The 16,062-nt window shown below is 38.6% G+C and overlaps 1 protein-coding gene across 3 annotated transcripts in view; it reads right to left on the bottom strand.

Moving 5' to 3' along the window:
• Positions 1-16,062, bottom strand: part of IGSF9 (immunoglobulin superfamily member 9) — a 136,503-nt gene that overhangs the window by 37,769 nt on the left and 82,672 nt on the right. For 2 of the 3 annotated variants that reach the window (XM_040333475.1, XM_040333477.1), the window contains exons 8-15: positions 15,360-15,505; positions 12,983-13,125; positions 10,241-10,381; positions 9,880-9,996; positions 8,672-8,822; positions 7,060-7,183; positions 2,211-2,386; positions 1,800-2,050 (exon numbers count right to left, since the gene is read on the bottom strand). In XM_040333475.1, the coding sequence (XP_040189409.1) occupies positions 1,800-2,050; positions 2,211-2,386; positions 7,060-7,183; positions 8,672-8,822; positions 9,880-9,996; positions 10,241-10,381; positions 12,983-13,125; positions 15,360-15,505 (1,249 nt within the window). The remainder of the gene's footprint in view (positions 1-1,799; positions 2,051-2,210; positions 2,387-7,059; positions 7,184-8,671; positions 8,823-9,879; positions 9,997-10,240; positions 10,382-12,982; positions 13,126-15,359; positions 15,506-16,062) is intronic. The other variant, XM_040333476.1, reaches the window with a different exon arrangement.

Raw genomic sequence — 16,062 nt, 5'->3', positions numbered from 1 at the left:
GCAAAATAATACATCCAATAATGATATTATTAATATTGCTGATATTGTATTTCTGATCTATTGTTGATAATAATATTAATTCAAATAAAAATCCACAAAGTAATGCAAAATAATAATAAATATTTTCCATTATTTTGTATTTGTTTAATAATAAAAATAATAATTATTATTATTGTATTGTTGATTTTTTAATTATTAATGGATAAATAGTTATATTTTTCTTATAATATATATTTTACACATGCATGACGACTATAAAGGAAACAGAACACCCCATTTTTTTTTCTTCCTTTCAGAAAGATCAGTTGCTTTGGGTTGCAGTGCATGTAATACAACTAAACACTAGTATACAGTCTTGAATTTGATACCCTTCTATACTTTGGGGTATATATATATATATATATATATATATATTAAAAAAGAATGATTATATATATATATATATATATATATATATATATATATATATATATATATATATATATATATATTAAAAAAAAATGATTATAAATATATATATTTCAAAAAATGTTATATATATATATATATATATATATATACACACACACATACATATAAATATACCCCTAGTGTTTAGTTAAAAAATTATATATAACTCCCATAAAGCACTGCAGCTTCCTTTACGCTCACCCTGTGCTGGATCAAGCACAGATATACAGGGCTATATATATATATATATATATATATATATATATAATATAATTTTTTTTTTTTTTTTTTAAAGTGGTGTTCATTCTTCAAAACTGCATGTAGATTAATTTTGTGCGAATGGGACAAAATCAAATGTTCTCAGGCTATATTTTTTGCAATGTGTAAATGCAGAAAAAGCTGCCATTGGACGGTGCTGAAGGACATGCTTATTCCTACGATATTTAATGGCGTTAAGTGGGCACTGGATGGCACCGAGTAGCATATTTGTTTCCTATGAGATTCTGTGCCACTTACTGCCCATTACGGCCACTAGATGGCGAGGACCATCAATTGAAATAAGCATGCTACTTAGCGCCATCTAGTGGCCATAATAATGCAATTTCCACGTCAACACATCCCGAATTACACAAAATAATACATTTTGCCCCATTAGCACAGAACAAAAATGTACGTGCAGTTTTAATAGATAAACAGCTAAGCAATTTTTATTTAATTTTTTATAAATACACACTATGTGCCCATGTTCGTGTCAGGGCTAGGCTCAGCCCTTCCTTCTCTGAGCTAGCCGCTCAGCTTTGGACTAATTGCCAGCTCCCATCTCTCCACAGCGACTCACCTGTTGATGATCCGGCTCGTCAGTCCTGCCTACTTAAGCCGTCCAGCTCAGTTGCTCTCTGCCTTCACCTTGGTCAACATCACAGAGACTTTCTCGTGCGTTCCTGTTGAAGACTTTTCTTGGCTGACGTTCCTTCTGGCTCCAGATCCTGTTTGGTGTTCTACTACGTTTATCTCTGGCTCTCTGACATTTGGTTTGGCTGACTATCCGATCTGGTTTCTGAACTTTGGCTATGTTTTGACTAGGCTTACTCTGTTTATCTTTTTCTTGTTATTATTAAACAAGTGTGATTTAACTGTACTTCTGTCTCCGTCTGATTCATGGTTTCTGACAGTTTGACATCTCCCTCTCATCCAGCACTGCTTTTACAGGGTGACAGAAGGCTGCTACTTAAAGTACAGTTATAGGTCTACCCAACTTGGTTAGTTTTGAACCAAAACACAGACTGGCATTCAGTAGTTTTATTTTTTTGTACAACAGCACCATCTAGTGGTCTCAGCCGCCTTCTTACCTTAAAGAGCCCGGGAACCAGAAGCTCCGTCTGGGTGGTTGGGATGGACTCGTCTAGAAGCTCCCAGGCTCCCTCATCGCGCCTGCACTCCAGACCATACCCACGCAGAGGGAGGAAGGACCGCAGGGGCGGGGCCCAGATCAGCAGCACTCCACGGGAGGTCTCATTAGCCGAAAGGTAACGGGGAGGAGTCAGAGTATCCCGAGAGTCTGTGGTGGGTACAGGTGGAGGTAAGGTGGTGGGCGGGATACCTGAGAGGCCAAAATATTAGTGATTATTAAAGAGGAGGAAATGTTAGGCAGGTGTTAAACGAGAAGGGAGAGCCACCGGTGACGGAACCACACGAGGGAGCACCAAGGGTGAACAGCAGGCAGAAAAGAGACAGTGCTTACTGACAAAACGTTCACTTACTGAGAGGAGAGGCCTCCACAATTTCACTGAATGGCCCGCTGCCCAACTTGTTCTGAGACAGAACGCTGAACTGGTAAGTGTTTTCTGACTGCAGGTTCTCCACCACAAGGTAATTGGCACCAACTGAGGCAGACAGGGAAATCCACTCGTGGTGGCCGTGAGCAAGCTTCTTCACCCTGGCAAGAGACGGAAAACGGCCAACGCCGGTCAGCAGCAATCCGGGAGGAGAAGAGACGGTAGATCCAGTGTGGAAGGAGATCGAGGTCCCCAAACTTGTAGCTTCCTAGAAAACTGACCCCGAGTATCAGCGTGTCGTTGTTTTGGGGAACCACCAAGTGTGGATGTGATTTCGAGGACCCCCAAGGATCAGTGTGTCATTGTAGCGGGACCCCCAAGTGTCGGTGTTCTGGGAACCACAATGGTCATGTTGGGGACCACCAAGTATGGGTGTCATTTTGGGGAACCCCAAATATCAGTGTTTTAATGTTCATGACCCCCAAGTGTCAGTTCCTCATTGTTTTGGGACCTCCAAGTGTCAGTGTGTTGTTGCTCTTGGAACCTCAAATGTAGTTGTTGCAGGGACCAGAAAGTGTGGGTGTCATTTGGGAGATCCCGAGGATCCCCCAAATAACATATTGTTTGGGATCCTGAGTGTCTATGTATTATGTTCTGGACCCTGGGGAATCAGTATGTCATTGTCTTGGGGACCACCAAGTGTGGGTGACATTATGGGGTGCCCCCATGGATCAGTGTGTCCTTGTTCTGGAAACCTCAAGTATAATTGTTTTGGGGACCACCAAGTATGGGTGTCATTTTGTAACCCCCAAGTGTCAGTGTGTCATTGTTCTTCGAGTCTCAAATGTAGTGGTTTTAGGGATACCAGGGATCAGTGCTTACCGTTTGTGATCCTGAGTGTCTGTGTATTATGTTCTGGACCCTGGGGAGCAGAGCTTTTTTTCTCAGAAAATAGGTGCAGGAACTCAACCACGACCCCGTTCAAATTTCACAAACAGTAGAAGGGTCTTAATGGGGCATTAAATACCAGTATTGCATTACATACAGAGTGCAGAGTTCAGGGGGGTTACACACAGAGTGCATAGCTGTCACTTGTAAACACAGAAATCAGACTTCTGTGTTTACAAGTGATTCTGGTGAGCAGGCACCAAAGGGTCTGAGCCAAAGGTGGTGGAACTGAGTTCCCCCAAGTTCCCCCTGAAAAAAAGCCCTGCTGGGGAGTCAGTGTGTCATTGTTCTGGGACCCCCCCAAGTGTCATTGTCTCATTGTTCTGGACCCCAAGTGTCATTGTTCTGGGACCCCCCAAGTGTCATTGTTCTGGACCCCCAAGTGTCATTGTTCTGGACCCCCAAGTGTCAGGGTGTCATTGTTCTGGGGTCCACAGACAGAGGTTGCTAGGAACCATCTGTACCAGTTTCTCACCTATTTTTTCCTTTTAAAAAAAATAAAGATGATACTTTTATCAAAAATACTGTTAGTCATTTTCCCCCATAACCAAACCTACCAATATCAGTAAAATGTGAGATTAATGTGAAAATGTTTGATTTGTACAGTAGATGTTTACCATTCAATGATTTCACTGATCATCTATGTTGTGATCACAATTCAAAGACTTAATTATTCTTTTTTGCAACATTGTATCTTCTGTACAAACCAGGCTGCTCAGGATGAATGCAAGGACACAATCTATACCAGGGGTCTCCAAACTTGTGAAACAAAAGGGCCAGGTTACTGCCCCTTTAAAAACTTTAGGGGGGCCGGACTGTAGCCAGTGGGAGTAAACGATGCCATAGGCTTGGTGGGAGTAAAAAAAATAAATAAAATACATTATTAATGTTAGTGGGAGAATTAGTTCCCCATCTCTTGTGTCAGTGGGGAATAATAGTACCACATTGTTGGTGTCGGTGGGGAGTAGAAGTACCGCATTGATGGTTAGAAATAATAGTAACAAATTGATGGTATCAGTTGGGAGTAATAGTACCACATTGATGGTATCAGTTGGGAGTAATAGTACCACATTGATGGTATCAGTTGGGAGTAATAGTACCACATTGATGGTGTCGGTGGGGAGTAATAGTACCACATTCTTGGTGTCGGTTGGGAGTAATACTACCACATTGTTAGTGTCAGTGGGGAGTAATACTACCACATTGTTGGTTTCGGTTGGGAGTAATAGTACCACATTGTTAGTGTCGGTTGGGAGTAATAGTACCACATTGTTGGTGTCAATGGGAAATATTGGGACACTATTTCTCCCCTATGACACCAACAATGTGGTACTATTATTCCCCACCAACACCATCAATGTGGTACTATTGTTCCCCACCGACACCAACAATGTGGTACTATTACTCCCCACCGACACCAACAATGTGGTACTATTACTCCCCACCGACACCAACAATGTGGTACTATTACTCCCCACCGACACCAACAATGTGGTACTATTGTTCCCCACCGACACCATCAATGTGGTACTATTACTCCCCACCGACACCATCAATGTGGTACTATTACTCCCCACCGACACCAAGAATGTGGTACTATTATTCCCCACCAACAATGTGGTACTATTGTTCCCCACCGACACCATCAATGTGGTACTATTATTCCCCACCGACACCATCAATGTGGTACTATTACTCCCCACCGACACCAACAATGTGGTACTATTGTTCCCCACCGACACCATCAATGTGGTACTATTATTCCCCACCGACACCATCAATGTGGTACTATTACTCCCCACCGACACCAAGAATGTGGTACTATTATTCCCCACCAAGAATGTGGTACTATTGTTCCCCACCGACACCAAGAATGTGGTACTATTATTCCCCACCGACACCAACAATGTGGTACTATTGTTCCCCACCGACACCATCAATGTGGTACTATTATTCCCCACCGAAACCATCAATGTGGTACTATTGTTCCCCACCGACACCAACAATGTGGTACTATTACTCCCCACCGACACCAACAATGTGGTACTATTACTCCCCACCGACACCATCAATGTGGTACTATTACTCCCCACCGACACCATCAATGTGGTACTATTACTCCCCACCGACACCATCAATGTGGTACTATTATTCCCCACCGACACCATCAATGTGGTACTATTGTTCCCCACCGACACCAACAATGTGGTACTATTACTCCCCACCGACACCAACAATGTGGTACTATTACTCCCCACCGACACCAAGAATGTGGTACTATTATTCCCCACCAACAATGTGGTACTATTGTTCCCCACCGACACCATCAATGTGGTACTATTATTCCCCACCGACACCATCAATGTGGTACTATTACTCCCCACCGACACCAACAATGTGGTACTATTGTTCCCCACCGACACCATCAATGTGGTACTATTATTCCCCACCGACACCATCAATGTGGTACTATTACTCCCCACCGACACCAAGAATGTGGTACTATTATTCCCCACCAAGAATGTGGTACTATTGTTCCCCACCGACACCAAGAATGTGGTACTATTATTCCCCACAGACACCAACAATGTGGTACTATTGTTCCCCACCGACACCATCAATGTGGTACTATTATTCCCCACCGACACCATCAATGTGGTACTATTGTTCCCCACCGACACCAACAATGTGGTACTATTACTCCCCACCGACACCAACAATGTGGTACTATTACTCCCCACCGACACCAAGAATGTGGTACTATTACTCCCCACCGACACCAAGAATGTGGTACTATTATTCCCCACCAACAATGTGGTACTATTTACTCCCCACCGACACCAACAATGTGGCACTATTATTCCCCACCGACGTCAACAATGCAGTACTATTATTCCCCAACGTCAGTTGGGAGTAATAGTACCACATTGATGGTGTCGGTGGGGAAATAATAGTACCACATTGATGGTGTTGGTGGGGGATAATAGTACCACATCGATGGTGTCGGTTGGGAGTAATAGTACCACATTGTTGGTGTCAGTGGGGAGTAATACTACCACATTGTTGGTTTCGGTTGGGAGTAATAGTACCACATTGTTAGTGTCGGTTGGGAGTAATAGTACCACATTGTTGGTGTCAATGGGAAATATTGGGACACTATTCCTCCCCTATGACACCAACAATGTGGTACTATTATTCCCCACCGACACCATCAATGTGGTACTATTGTTCCCCACCGACACCAACAATGTGGTACTATTGCTCCCCACCGACACCAACAATGTGGTACTATTATTCCCCACCGGCACCAACAATGCAGCACTATTATTCCCCACCAACAATGCGGTACCAAGTGCCAAAAAAGGCTAGCAAAGGGCCACATCCAGGCTGCAGTTTGGAGACCCCCTGATCTATACAATGGTATCTACACACTACATGTTAGATGGGCTACACGACAAGGAGATGAATCGGATTTTCATTCTTACACAGGGGGGGGGGGGGGTGGGGGGGAAACATTTCTGTAGGTCTTCATATGGGGCTGATCCAGTGCAGTCCTAAAATTATTCCTAGACAGCACATGCCTGCTGTGAAGTGCGGAAAGCATATATACTGTATATAAGAAAACGTCCTGCAAGCCCCTCACCGAAAACCAAGCCAGCAAAGCTCTAGAGTTCAGGAAAAAGAAGAGCTTGGCGAGGTCTTTCACCATCGCGCAGGGTGATGAATGTGAGAAAGGAAAGGTTAAGGTCTTCCAATGGAAGTATGGACAAGGACCCCCAATCTCACTTGTCACCCTCGGTCTCAGCCATGGGGGGGGACGGGACACAAGACTTCCATGCAACAACCATAGATACATCTCCTTCTAGGTTAGTAAAAGAAAACTCACAGCGGGGCATACCAAACGCTGAACCTCTGGAAGTATCCTCCATCGAAGCCAGGGCTCCAGGTGATGTTTATTGCGTTCACCAACGACTGGGCGGACACATTGCTGACTGCGTGGGGACTGGTGCCTGCAAAAAAAAATTATAAATCACATAAGAGTCTGTTACAAGACAAAATACCCGTCTCAGAGGTTCAACCTTCAGGTGAACTTGGAGGCCATTGCAAACATTTTTAATGAAAGGCCCTTCTAGAAAAAAAAAAAACAGGTGCCAAAAGTTTCCTTCTATTACCGTCACTAGGTAGAACACCCACGACGGGGATCCTTAGAGGCCGGAATGAACACTTCTACTGGACGGGAAGTTTGTAGGTTTTCAGGGTTGACCTCTGTGGGGGCAGGACTGTGTTCTGAAAAGTTCAGGACAGGAAAACTGATCTTTTGAATTAAGAAACATTGTGGTGTCCTCCCGTAAACAGGGACCTTGCGGTGTCTATCTACTGTTGAGCAGGGACCTTGACAGGGGGGTCTACTCTTGAGCAGGAACCTTGTATGGTCTGCACTTAAGCTTGTAGGGGGGTCTACTCTTGAGCAGAGACCTTGCAGGAGGGTTTACTCTTGAGCAGGGACCTTGCAGGGGGGGGGGGTCTACTCTTGAGCAGAGACCTGGGAGGGGGGGTCTACTCTTGAGCAGGGACCTTGCGGGAGGGGGGGTCTACTCTTGAGCAGGGACCTTGCGGGGGGGGGGGTCTACTCTTGAGCAGGGACCTTGCGGGGGGGGGGGGGGGTCTACTCTTGAGCAGGGACCTTGCGGGGGGGGGGGGGTCTACTCTTGAGCAGGGACCTTGCGGGGGGTCTACTCTTGAGCAGGGACCTTGCGGGGGGGGGTCTACTCTTGAGCAGGGACCTTGCGGGGGGGGGTCTACTCTTGAGCAGGGACCTTGCGGGGGGGGTCTACTCTTGAGCAGGGACCTTGCGGGGGGGGGGGGGTCTACTCTTGAGCAGGGATCTTGTGTGGTCAATTTTTTAAGCAGGAACCTTGTGGGAGATCTTGCAGTGTCTACTCTTATGCAGGAACCTTTCAGTGTCGGCTTCTAACCAGGAAACTTGCAGTGTCTATTCTTAAGCAGTGCTTTTAGTTTTAAACTTAAAACCATTGCTGACCGGGTTGTGTTAAATTATACTTTTGATATATATTAAGTGTCTCAGTATGGACTTAGGGAAGGCTCTTGCTCCAGCCAGGGCCGGGACAAGGGGTGGGCAGAAGGGTACCCCTGTATCCTGAATGCATATAGGTCTTAACTTTTGATCCAACTCTTAGCTTTGACACCCCCCCCCCCCACATTCACGCAAACCAATAACAGCCCTTCAGCAACTGCTAACAGCGAGCTTATTGGTTGTCGGAGATGATGGGAAGATGGAGCAGATTTATGAGTTAAAGCTTAGGCCCATGTGAACTGGTGAAACAGGATAAGGCGTCGCACTAGAAACAGACTGGAGGAAACAAAAGGTTCTTCAAAAGGCACCGGCTCTTCAGCCCTATAGATTAGTACATTCGATCAAAAAACATCCGTAACAATAAACAACCTTATACAGTGCTAAACCTTCACATACAACATACCCAATACAAAGACAGAAGTGCGCGTGCTGATTCTGGCCACGTTATTGGCAGCGGCGCATTCCCACAGGCCGTGTTCCTCCTTGGTGAGAGGTCGGAATATCAAACTGCCGTTTACATCCATCTGAGCACCACTTTTACCGGGCATCCCGAGCTGTAGGACAAAAACGGGGCGTGTTAATAGAGCAATTTATGACAGGACAATATGGCAGGCAGTGGTCATCGGAACAAGTGTTTAAGCCTCACTTCCGATCGTTTTGGCAATGGTCACCAGGGTGACTAGAGACAGTGAATTGCCTTCCCCAGTGGGACAGTATTACAAATCTGAGAGAGGTTCCAACCCAACTAGTCTTCGCCAAAATAATTTGTAGGTCTTGGGAAACCCTACTTGGTTACATTGGTGGTCAACAGAAGAAATTTGACTCCTTACAGTGGTAGTCAGAATTCCACCCTTTCGGAATATTGGTGTCACCCCATTGGCTCTGCCCAATAATGTTAGCCATGGGACTATGGAGGCACCATCGGATGGGAGGTCAGGCCCTGGGACTATGGCAATTCCTTCGGACGGGAGGCCAGGGCCTGGGACTATGGCAATACCATCGGATGGGAGGCCAGGCCCTGGGACTATGGAGGCCCCATTGGATGGGAGGGCAGACCCTGGACCTATGGAGGCACCATCAGATGGAAGGTCGGGCCCTGGAATTATGGAGGCACCATCAGATAGAAGGGCAGGCCCAGGGACTATAAAGGCACCATCGGATGGGAGGTTAGGCCCTGGGACTATAAAGGCACCATCGGATGGGAGTGCAGGCCCTGGAACTATGGAGGCACCATCGGATGGGAGGTTAGGCCCTGGGACTATGGCGGCTTAATTGGATGGGAAGTTAGGCCCTAGAACTATGGCGGCACCATCGGATTGGTGGCCAGGCCCTGGAACTATGGCGGCACCAACAGATTGGTGGCCAGGCCCTGGAACTATGGTGGCCCCATCGGATGGGAGGGCAGGCCCTGGGACTATGGAGGCCACATCGGATGGGAGGGCAGGCCCTGGAACTATGGAGGCCCCATCGGATAGAGGGTCAATCTGCCACAGCTCAAGCAACCTCTGGAGGAACCCTAGTTGAGAATGGATGCTCTAACCCTTCCCTTTCTTATATATAAGGTTTGGTTGGGATTTTTCTTTTATGAAAGTCCTGCCTGTCCATTCTCACCTTGACCCAGCTGATGACGGGAAGTGGGTCCCCGGCGGCGGCACAAGGGATGATCAGCTCCCTCCCCACATCCTGGAAATACTCATCTTTTGGAAGGTCGGTGAAGGAGGGTGGATCCTAATAAAAATCATAAACAAAAAAAGACATAGTAAAAGGAATCAAAGGCAGAATGAAGAAATGGTAGGTTGTCAATGCTGATTTTTTTGCCCACCCCTTGTCCCGGCCCTGGCTGGTGGAGGTTGACCTAAAGTGTTATAACATTATTGTTACACTTTAGGTGTATCTAAACCCAAAAACACATAAACTTTAATGGAAACATTCTACATAATTTGAACCAGGATTGCCCCATGGTCCACCATACCTTCAGGATGACAGCGGTGGGCAGAGACACCCCCATGCTTCCATAGTTGTTGTAGGGAGTGCAGGTGTACATGCCAAGGGCATCATCATTCCCCGTTGCCACAACAATCGAGCCGTCCTCATCCAGGTACCATCCTGGGAACTGGCAACAAGAATGGGAGGGGAAACCCCATAAATATCACATTTTATAAAATATTAGATCTTCACCACAGTCGGTACAATCACGGCCTCCTGAGGCCACATACTTTCCATGGGGGTTTTATTTTTGACACGCGAACCATGCTTGTGCGTTTTTGAGAAAATACACATTTTTAGTTACTATTAACATTTAAAAAAAATTTTTTTAAAATTACCTCGCCACATCTATCCAAATATATAATATTTAGGAACTCGTCAATACCAGACAAGGTACAGTCAGTCATAAAAAATTGTAATAAATAAATAAAAAATAGAACAAATGTATTTAAAAAAATAAATAAAAAAATGAATATAAAACGATTACATTTTATATGTTTTATTAAAAAAGAAATATATAAATATATTTTAAAATTAAAAAAATTAAATCTAAATCAACTATTACATCTTATATCTATATTAAAAATGAATTTAAACTACATTTAAAAAATGGAATGGTATAAAGTGTTTACATTTTATATTAAAAACATTTAATAATATAAACTATTACATTTTTATTTTAAAATTAAAATATATAAACACTTATATATTCTATTTAAAATTTAAATGTCATATTTAAAAAAAATGTAATACAAACTATGTATTACATTTTTATATTAAAATTAAATAAAATTAAACTACAAACTATATATTATTTAATTTTAATATAAAAATGTAATAGTTTGTATTTAATTTTAATATAAAAATGTAATAGTTTGTATTTAATTTTTTTAAATATAACATTTAAATTTTAAATATAATGTATAAGTGTTTATATATTATTTAATTTTAATATAAAAATGTAATAAACACTTATACATTATATTTAAAATTTCAATGTTATATTTAAAAAAATTAAATACAAACTATTACATTTTTATATTAAAATTAAATAATATATATAAAACACGTATATAAGTGTTGATATAATTATTTCATTGTAATATAAAAATGTAATGGTTTGTATTTAATAATTATTTCATTGTAATATAAAAATGTAATGGTTTGTATTTAATTTTTTTAAATATAACATTTAAATTTTAAATAGAATATATAAGTGTTTTATATATTATTTAATTTTAATATAAAAATGTAATAAACACTTATACATATATTTAAAATGTAAATGTTATATTTAAAAAAATTAAATGCAAACTATTAAATTTTTATATTAAAATAAAATTAAATACAAACTATTACATTTTTATATTAAAATTAAATATATAAACACATATATTCTATTTAAAATTTAAATGTTATATTTAAAAAAATTTAATACAAACTATTACATTTTTATATTACAATGAAATAATATATTAACACTTACATATTATATTTAGAAATTGAAATCTTATGTTTATTAAAAAAAAATCCAATAATATAAACTAAACTATTTTTTTATATTAAAATTAAATATATAAACTTTTATATATTATATTTAAAATTGAAATATAAACCATTAACATTTCATATTTAAAATGAAATATATAAACTATTATATTTATATTCTAATTACAAATATAATATATGTTTGAAAAAAAAAAAAATAGTATAAAAGTATTACATTTTATATTTATATTAAAAAATAAATATATAAAAACTATTTTAAATTATATATTTAAAAAAAAATTAAAGAATATAAACTTAATTTTATATTTAAAAAATTAATGAAATAAACCATAAAAAAAAGAAAAAAACTATTATTCAAAATGTGGTATAATCTTCTGAAACACCTCAGTGAGAAACGATACCGCATTTCAGCCACTAGATGGAGCTGATGATCATAGAAATTAATCTATTGCAGAAAATAAGTAGAAAATTTGTCCAATCTGCGGAATGTGCATGACATTCGTCCAGCGAATGTATTTTTTTATTTTTTAACTAGACCCATTTATGTTTTAAAAAGATGTCACGTTGTAACAGACTGGTTGGATTTACATTCTGTAGACTTGAATGCAGCAAAGTGACATCGCGTAAACACAAAGGGGTCCAACTAAAATAAAAAAAAAACGTCATGCACATTCGTGCGGATTGGACGCGTTTTCTCCTTCTTTTCTGCAACAGATTAATAACTGTGATCATCAGCTCCATCTAGTGGCCAAAATGTTATATAGTTTTGTGAAATGCCTGAATGAGGAAATATACTGCATTTTGGCCACTAGATGGAGCCGATGATCATTGAAGTTTTTATGCATCACAGAGAAAAGTTGCCCAGCCTGTGTGCATTGTGTGTGACATTTGTCTGGCGTGCATTGCAGCCACAGCAATTCGAACACGGGGGCTGCAGAGTTTGACAGGCGGCACCACCCAGTCGAACTTGCCAATTGGAGTGGCACTGCAACTGCGGGCCAAATGATTGTCTTACAGTTGCGGCGCAGTCATGTATTAATTGCCAATAAAAATAAATAAATAAACTTGGTACCAAGAGGTGGCAGTATTGCATCCTGACTGCCTGTCCGCCGCTGCTATACCGCCCTCTGAAAAGCGAGCAACAGCAGATCTCTTTTCCGAGGGTGGTCATTACCACCAGTGTGAAAGGGGCCCTTAGGGGGTCACGGAGGTCTCCTACCTTGTCAAGCTTCAGCGGGAGGCCGTCCTTGGACCAATTGACAAACAGTAGTGGCGGATTGGCTCTGGCCGGGCACCGGATCATGCCACGCATGCCGATGGGCAGGTAGGTTTCAGCGGGCATGTCGGTCACGTAGGCCGGATCTGGAGGAGAAATTGGAAGAGGAGAAAAAGAAGAAGATCAATGGCAAAACCGCACGGCACAAAATGAATCAATATTTTCTATAGATTCTTATTTTTATTGATTATTTTCCATATTCAATGGCAACAGAAATATCAATATTTTTAATATTATAACAAAAATAAATGTATAACACATATATATATATATATATATATATATATATATATATATATATATATATATAAGCTTTTTTTATCATTATATACAATGATGAAAATACATTTATAATTATATAATATTGGAACCAATAAAATTATATACAATTATTACAATGATGATATAATATATACCTAAATTAAATGTGTGTATATATATATATATATATATATATATATAATAAACTTATATATTTATTTTTACATTAATAATACTATTATGATGAAAATAAATAAGTGTGTGTATGCGTGTATATATATATATATATATATATATATATATATATATATATATATATATATATATATATATATATATATATACACACACACATACACATTTAATTTTGTTATATTATAATAATAAAACATATTATATAATTCTAAATACATTTTTATCTATCTATATATATATAAAAAATTATGAAAATAAATTTAGAATTATACAATATATTATAAAAATATTATAACAAAATATATATCTTATATACACACACACTTATTTTTGTTATATTATTATTACAATAATAATAATAATAATAATAATAATAATAATAATAATAAGATAAAAATTAATTTTGAATTATATATAAAAAAAATAACTAAAAAACTAAACTCTTGTTTGTCAACTGAACCAAGGATAGAAGATGGGTGCAGTTGACCAATACCACCAGCATATGGTGCTATAGCGCAGGGAATGATAAATACATTTATAATTATATAATATTAGAACCAATAAAATGATATACAATTATTACAATAACGATATAATATATACCTAAATTAAATGTGTGTGTGTGTGTGTGTATATATAATAAACTTATACATTTATTTTTACATTAATAATACTATTATGAAGAAAATAAATAAGTGTGTGTGTGTGTGTGTATATATATATATATATATACACACACACACACACACACACATATATATACACACACACATTTAATTTTGTTATATTATAATAATAATAATAAAATATATTATATAATTCTAAATACATTATATATATATATATATATATATACATACATACATACATACATACATACATATATATATACATACATACATACATACATACATACATATATATATTATATATAAAAAATATGAAAATAAATTTAGAATTATACAATATATTATAAAAATATTATAACAAAATAAAAAAATATATATATCTCATACACACACACACACACTTATTTTTGTTATATTATTATTATTATTACAATAATAATAATATGATAGAAATACATTTTGAATTATCTAAAAAATAAAAAAAACGCTTTGTTTGTCAACTGAACCAAGGACAGATGGGTGCAGTTGACCAACAACACCAGCAGATGACGCTATAGAGCAGGGAATGATAAATGATAAATACATTTATAATTATATAATATTAGAACCAATAAAATTATATAAAATTATTACAATAATGATATAATATATACCTAAATTAAATGTGTGTGTGTGTGTGTGTGTGTATATATATATATATATATATATATTATATATAAAATAAACGTATACATTTATTTTTACATTAATAATACTATTATGAAGAAAATAAAGAAGTGTGTGTGTATGCGTATATATACACATATACACACACACACATTTAATTTTGTTATATTATTATATTATAATAATATATTATATAATTCTAAATACATTTTTATATATATAATAAAAATTATGAAAATAAATGTACAATTATACAATATATTATAAAAATATATATAAATCTCATATACACACACACACACATTTTTGTTATATTATTACAATAATAATAATAATATGATAAAAAAATTTTTTTGAATTATATAAAAAAATAAAAAAAACTCTTTGTTTGTCAACTGAACCAAGGATAGAAGATGGGTGCAGTTGACCAACACCAGCAGCAGACGGCGCTATAGAGCAGTGAATGATCAATACAGCCAACAATTTGCACAGCTGCGCGGCTTTCAAGAGCGGGAAGTTCCGGAGATGCAAATCGTACCAAAAAAAAAAAAGGGGGGGGGGTTACATACGCAGTACAGTGAGGTAGGCTGAGGCCGAGGGCGACTTCCACAGGCCGTTGCTGGGAATGCAGGTGTACTTCCCAGAATCCTCCGGGGTGACCTGCTGCAGCAGAAAGCTCCCGTCCACTAGGATGCGCACTCTGGACTGCAGGCGGCTGCAAAGGAAAGTTCAAAAGAGGTCAGTCACTGGAGTGGGGAAAATCCCAGCAGGTAGTCAGCCATGACTAAATGTGACCAATAAAATTGGATCAACAATTAATTTTTTTTTTTTTTAAGGTGGGGAACCCCATGTCATGTTTTTTTTCCATTTTTTTTTAAATTGGGGAACACCATGTCAGGTTTTTTTTTTATTTAAAGGGGGGGGGGACACCATGTAATTATCTTCTTTTTTTAAGGAGGGAACCCCATGTCAGTTTTTTTTTATTTTTTTTAAAGGGGGGGGGAACCCCATGTCAGGTTTATTTTTTATTTATAGGGGGGGAACCTCATGTCGTTTTTTTTAGGGGGAGGTGGGCCCATGTCAGTTTTTTTTTAATGGGGGGGACCCCATGTCAGGTTTATTTATTTTTTTAAAGGGGGGGGGACCCCATGTCAGGTTTATTTTTTTAAGAGGGGGAACCCCATGTTATTTTTTTTGTTTTTTTTTAAAGGTGGGGGAACCCCATGTCAGGTTTTTTTTTTTTTTTAAAGGGAGGAACCGCATGTCAGTTTT

This window comes from Rana temporaria, chromosome 13, assembly GCF_905171775.1.
Source record: "Rana temporaria chromosome 13, aRanTem1.1, whole genome shotgun sequence".
Taxonomy (NCBI): Eukaryota; Metazoa; Chordata; class Amphibia; order Anura; family Ranidae; genus Rana; species Rana temporaria.
This window is presented reverse-complemented; position numbering and strand designations above follow the sequence as displayed.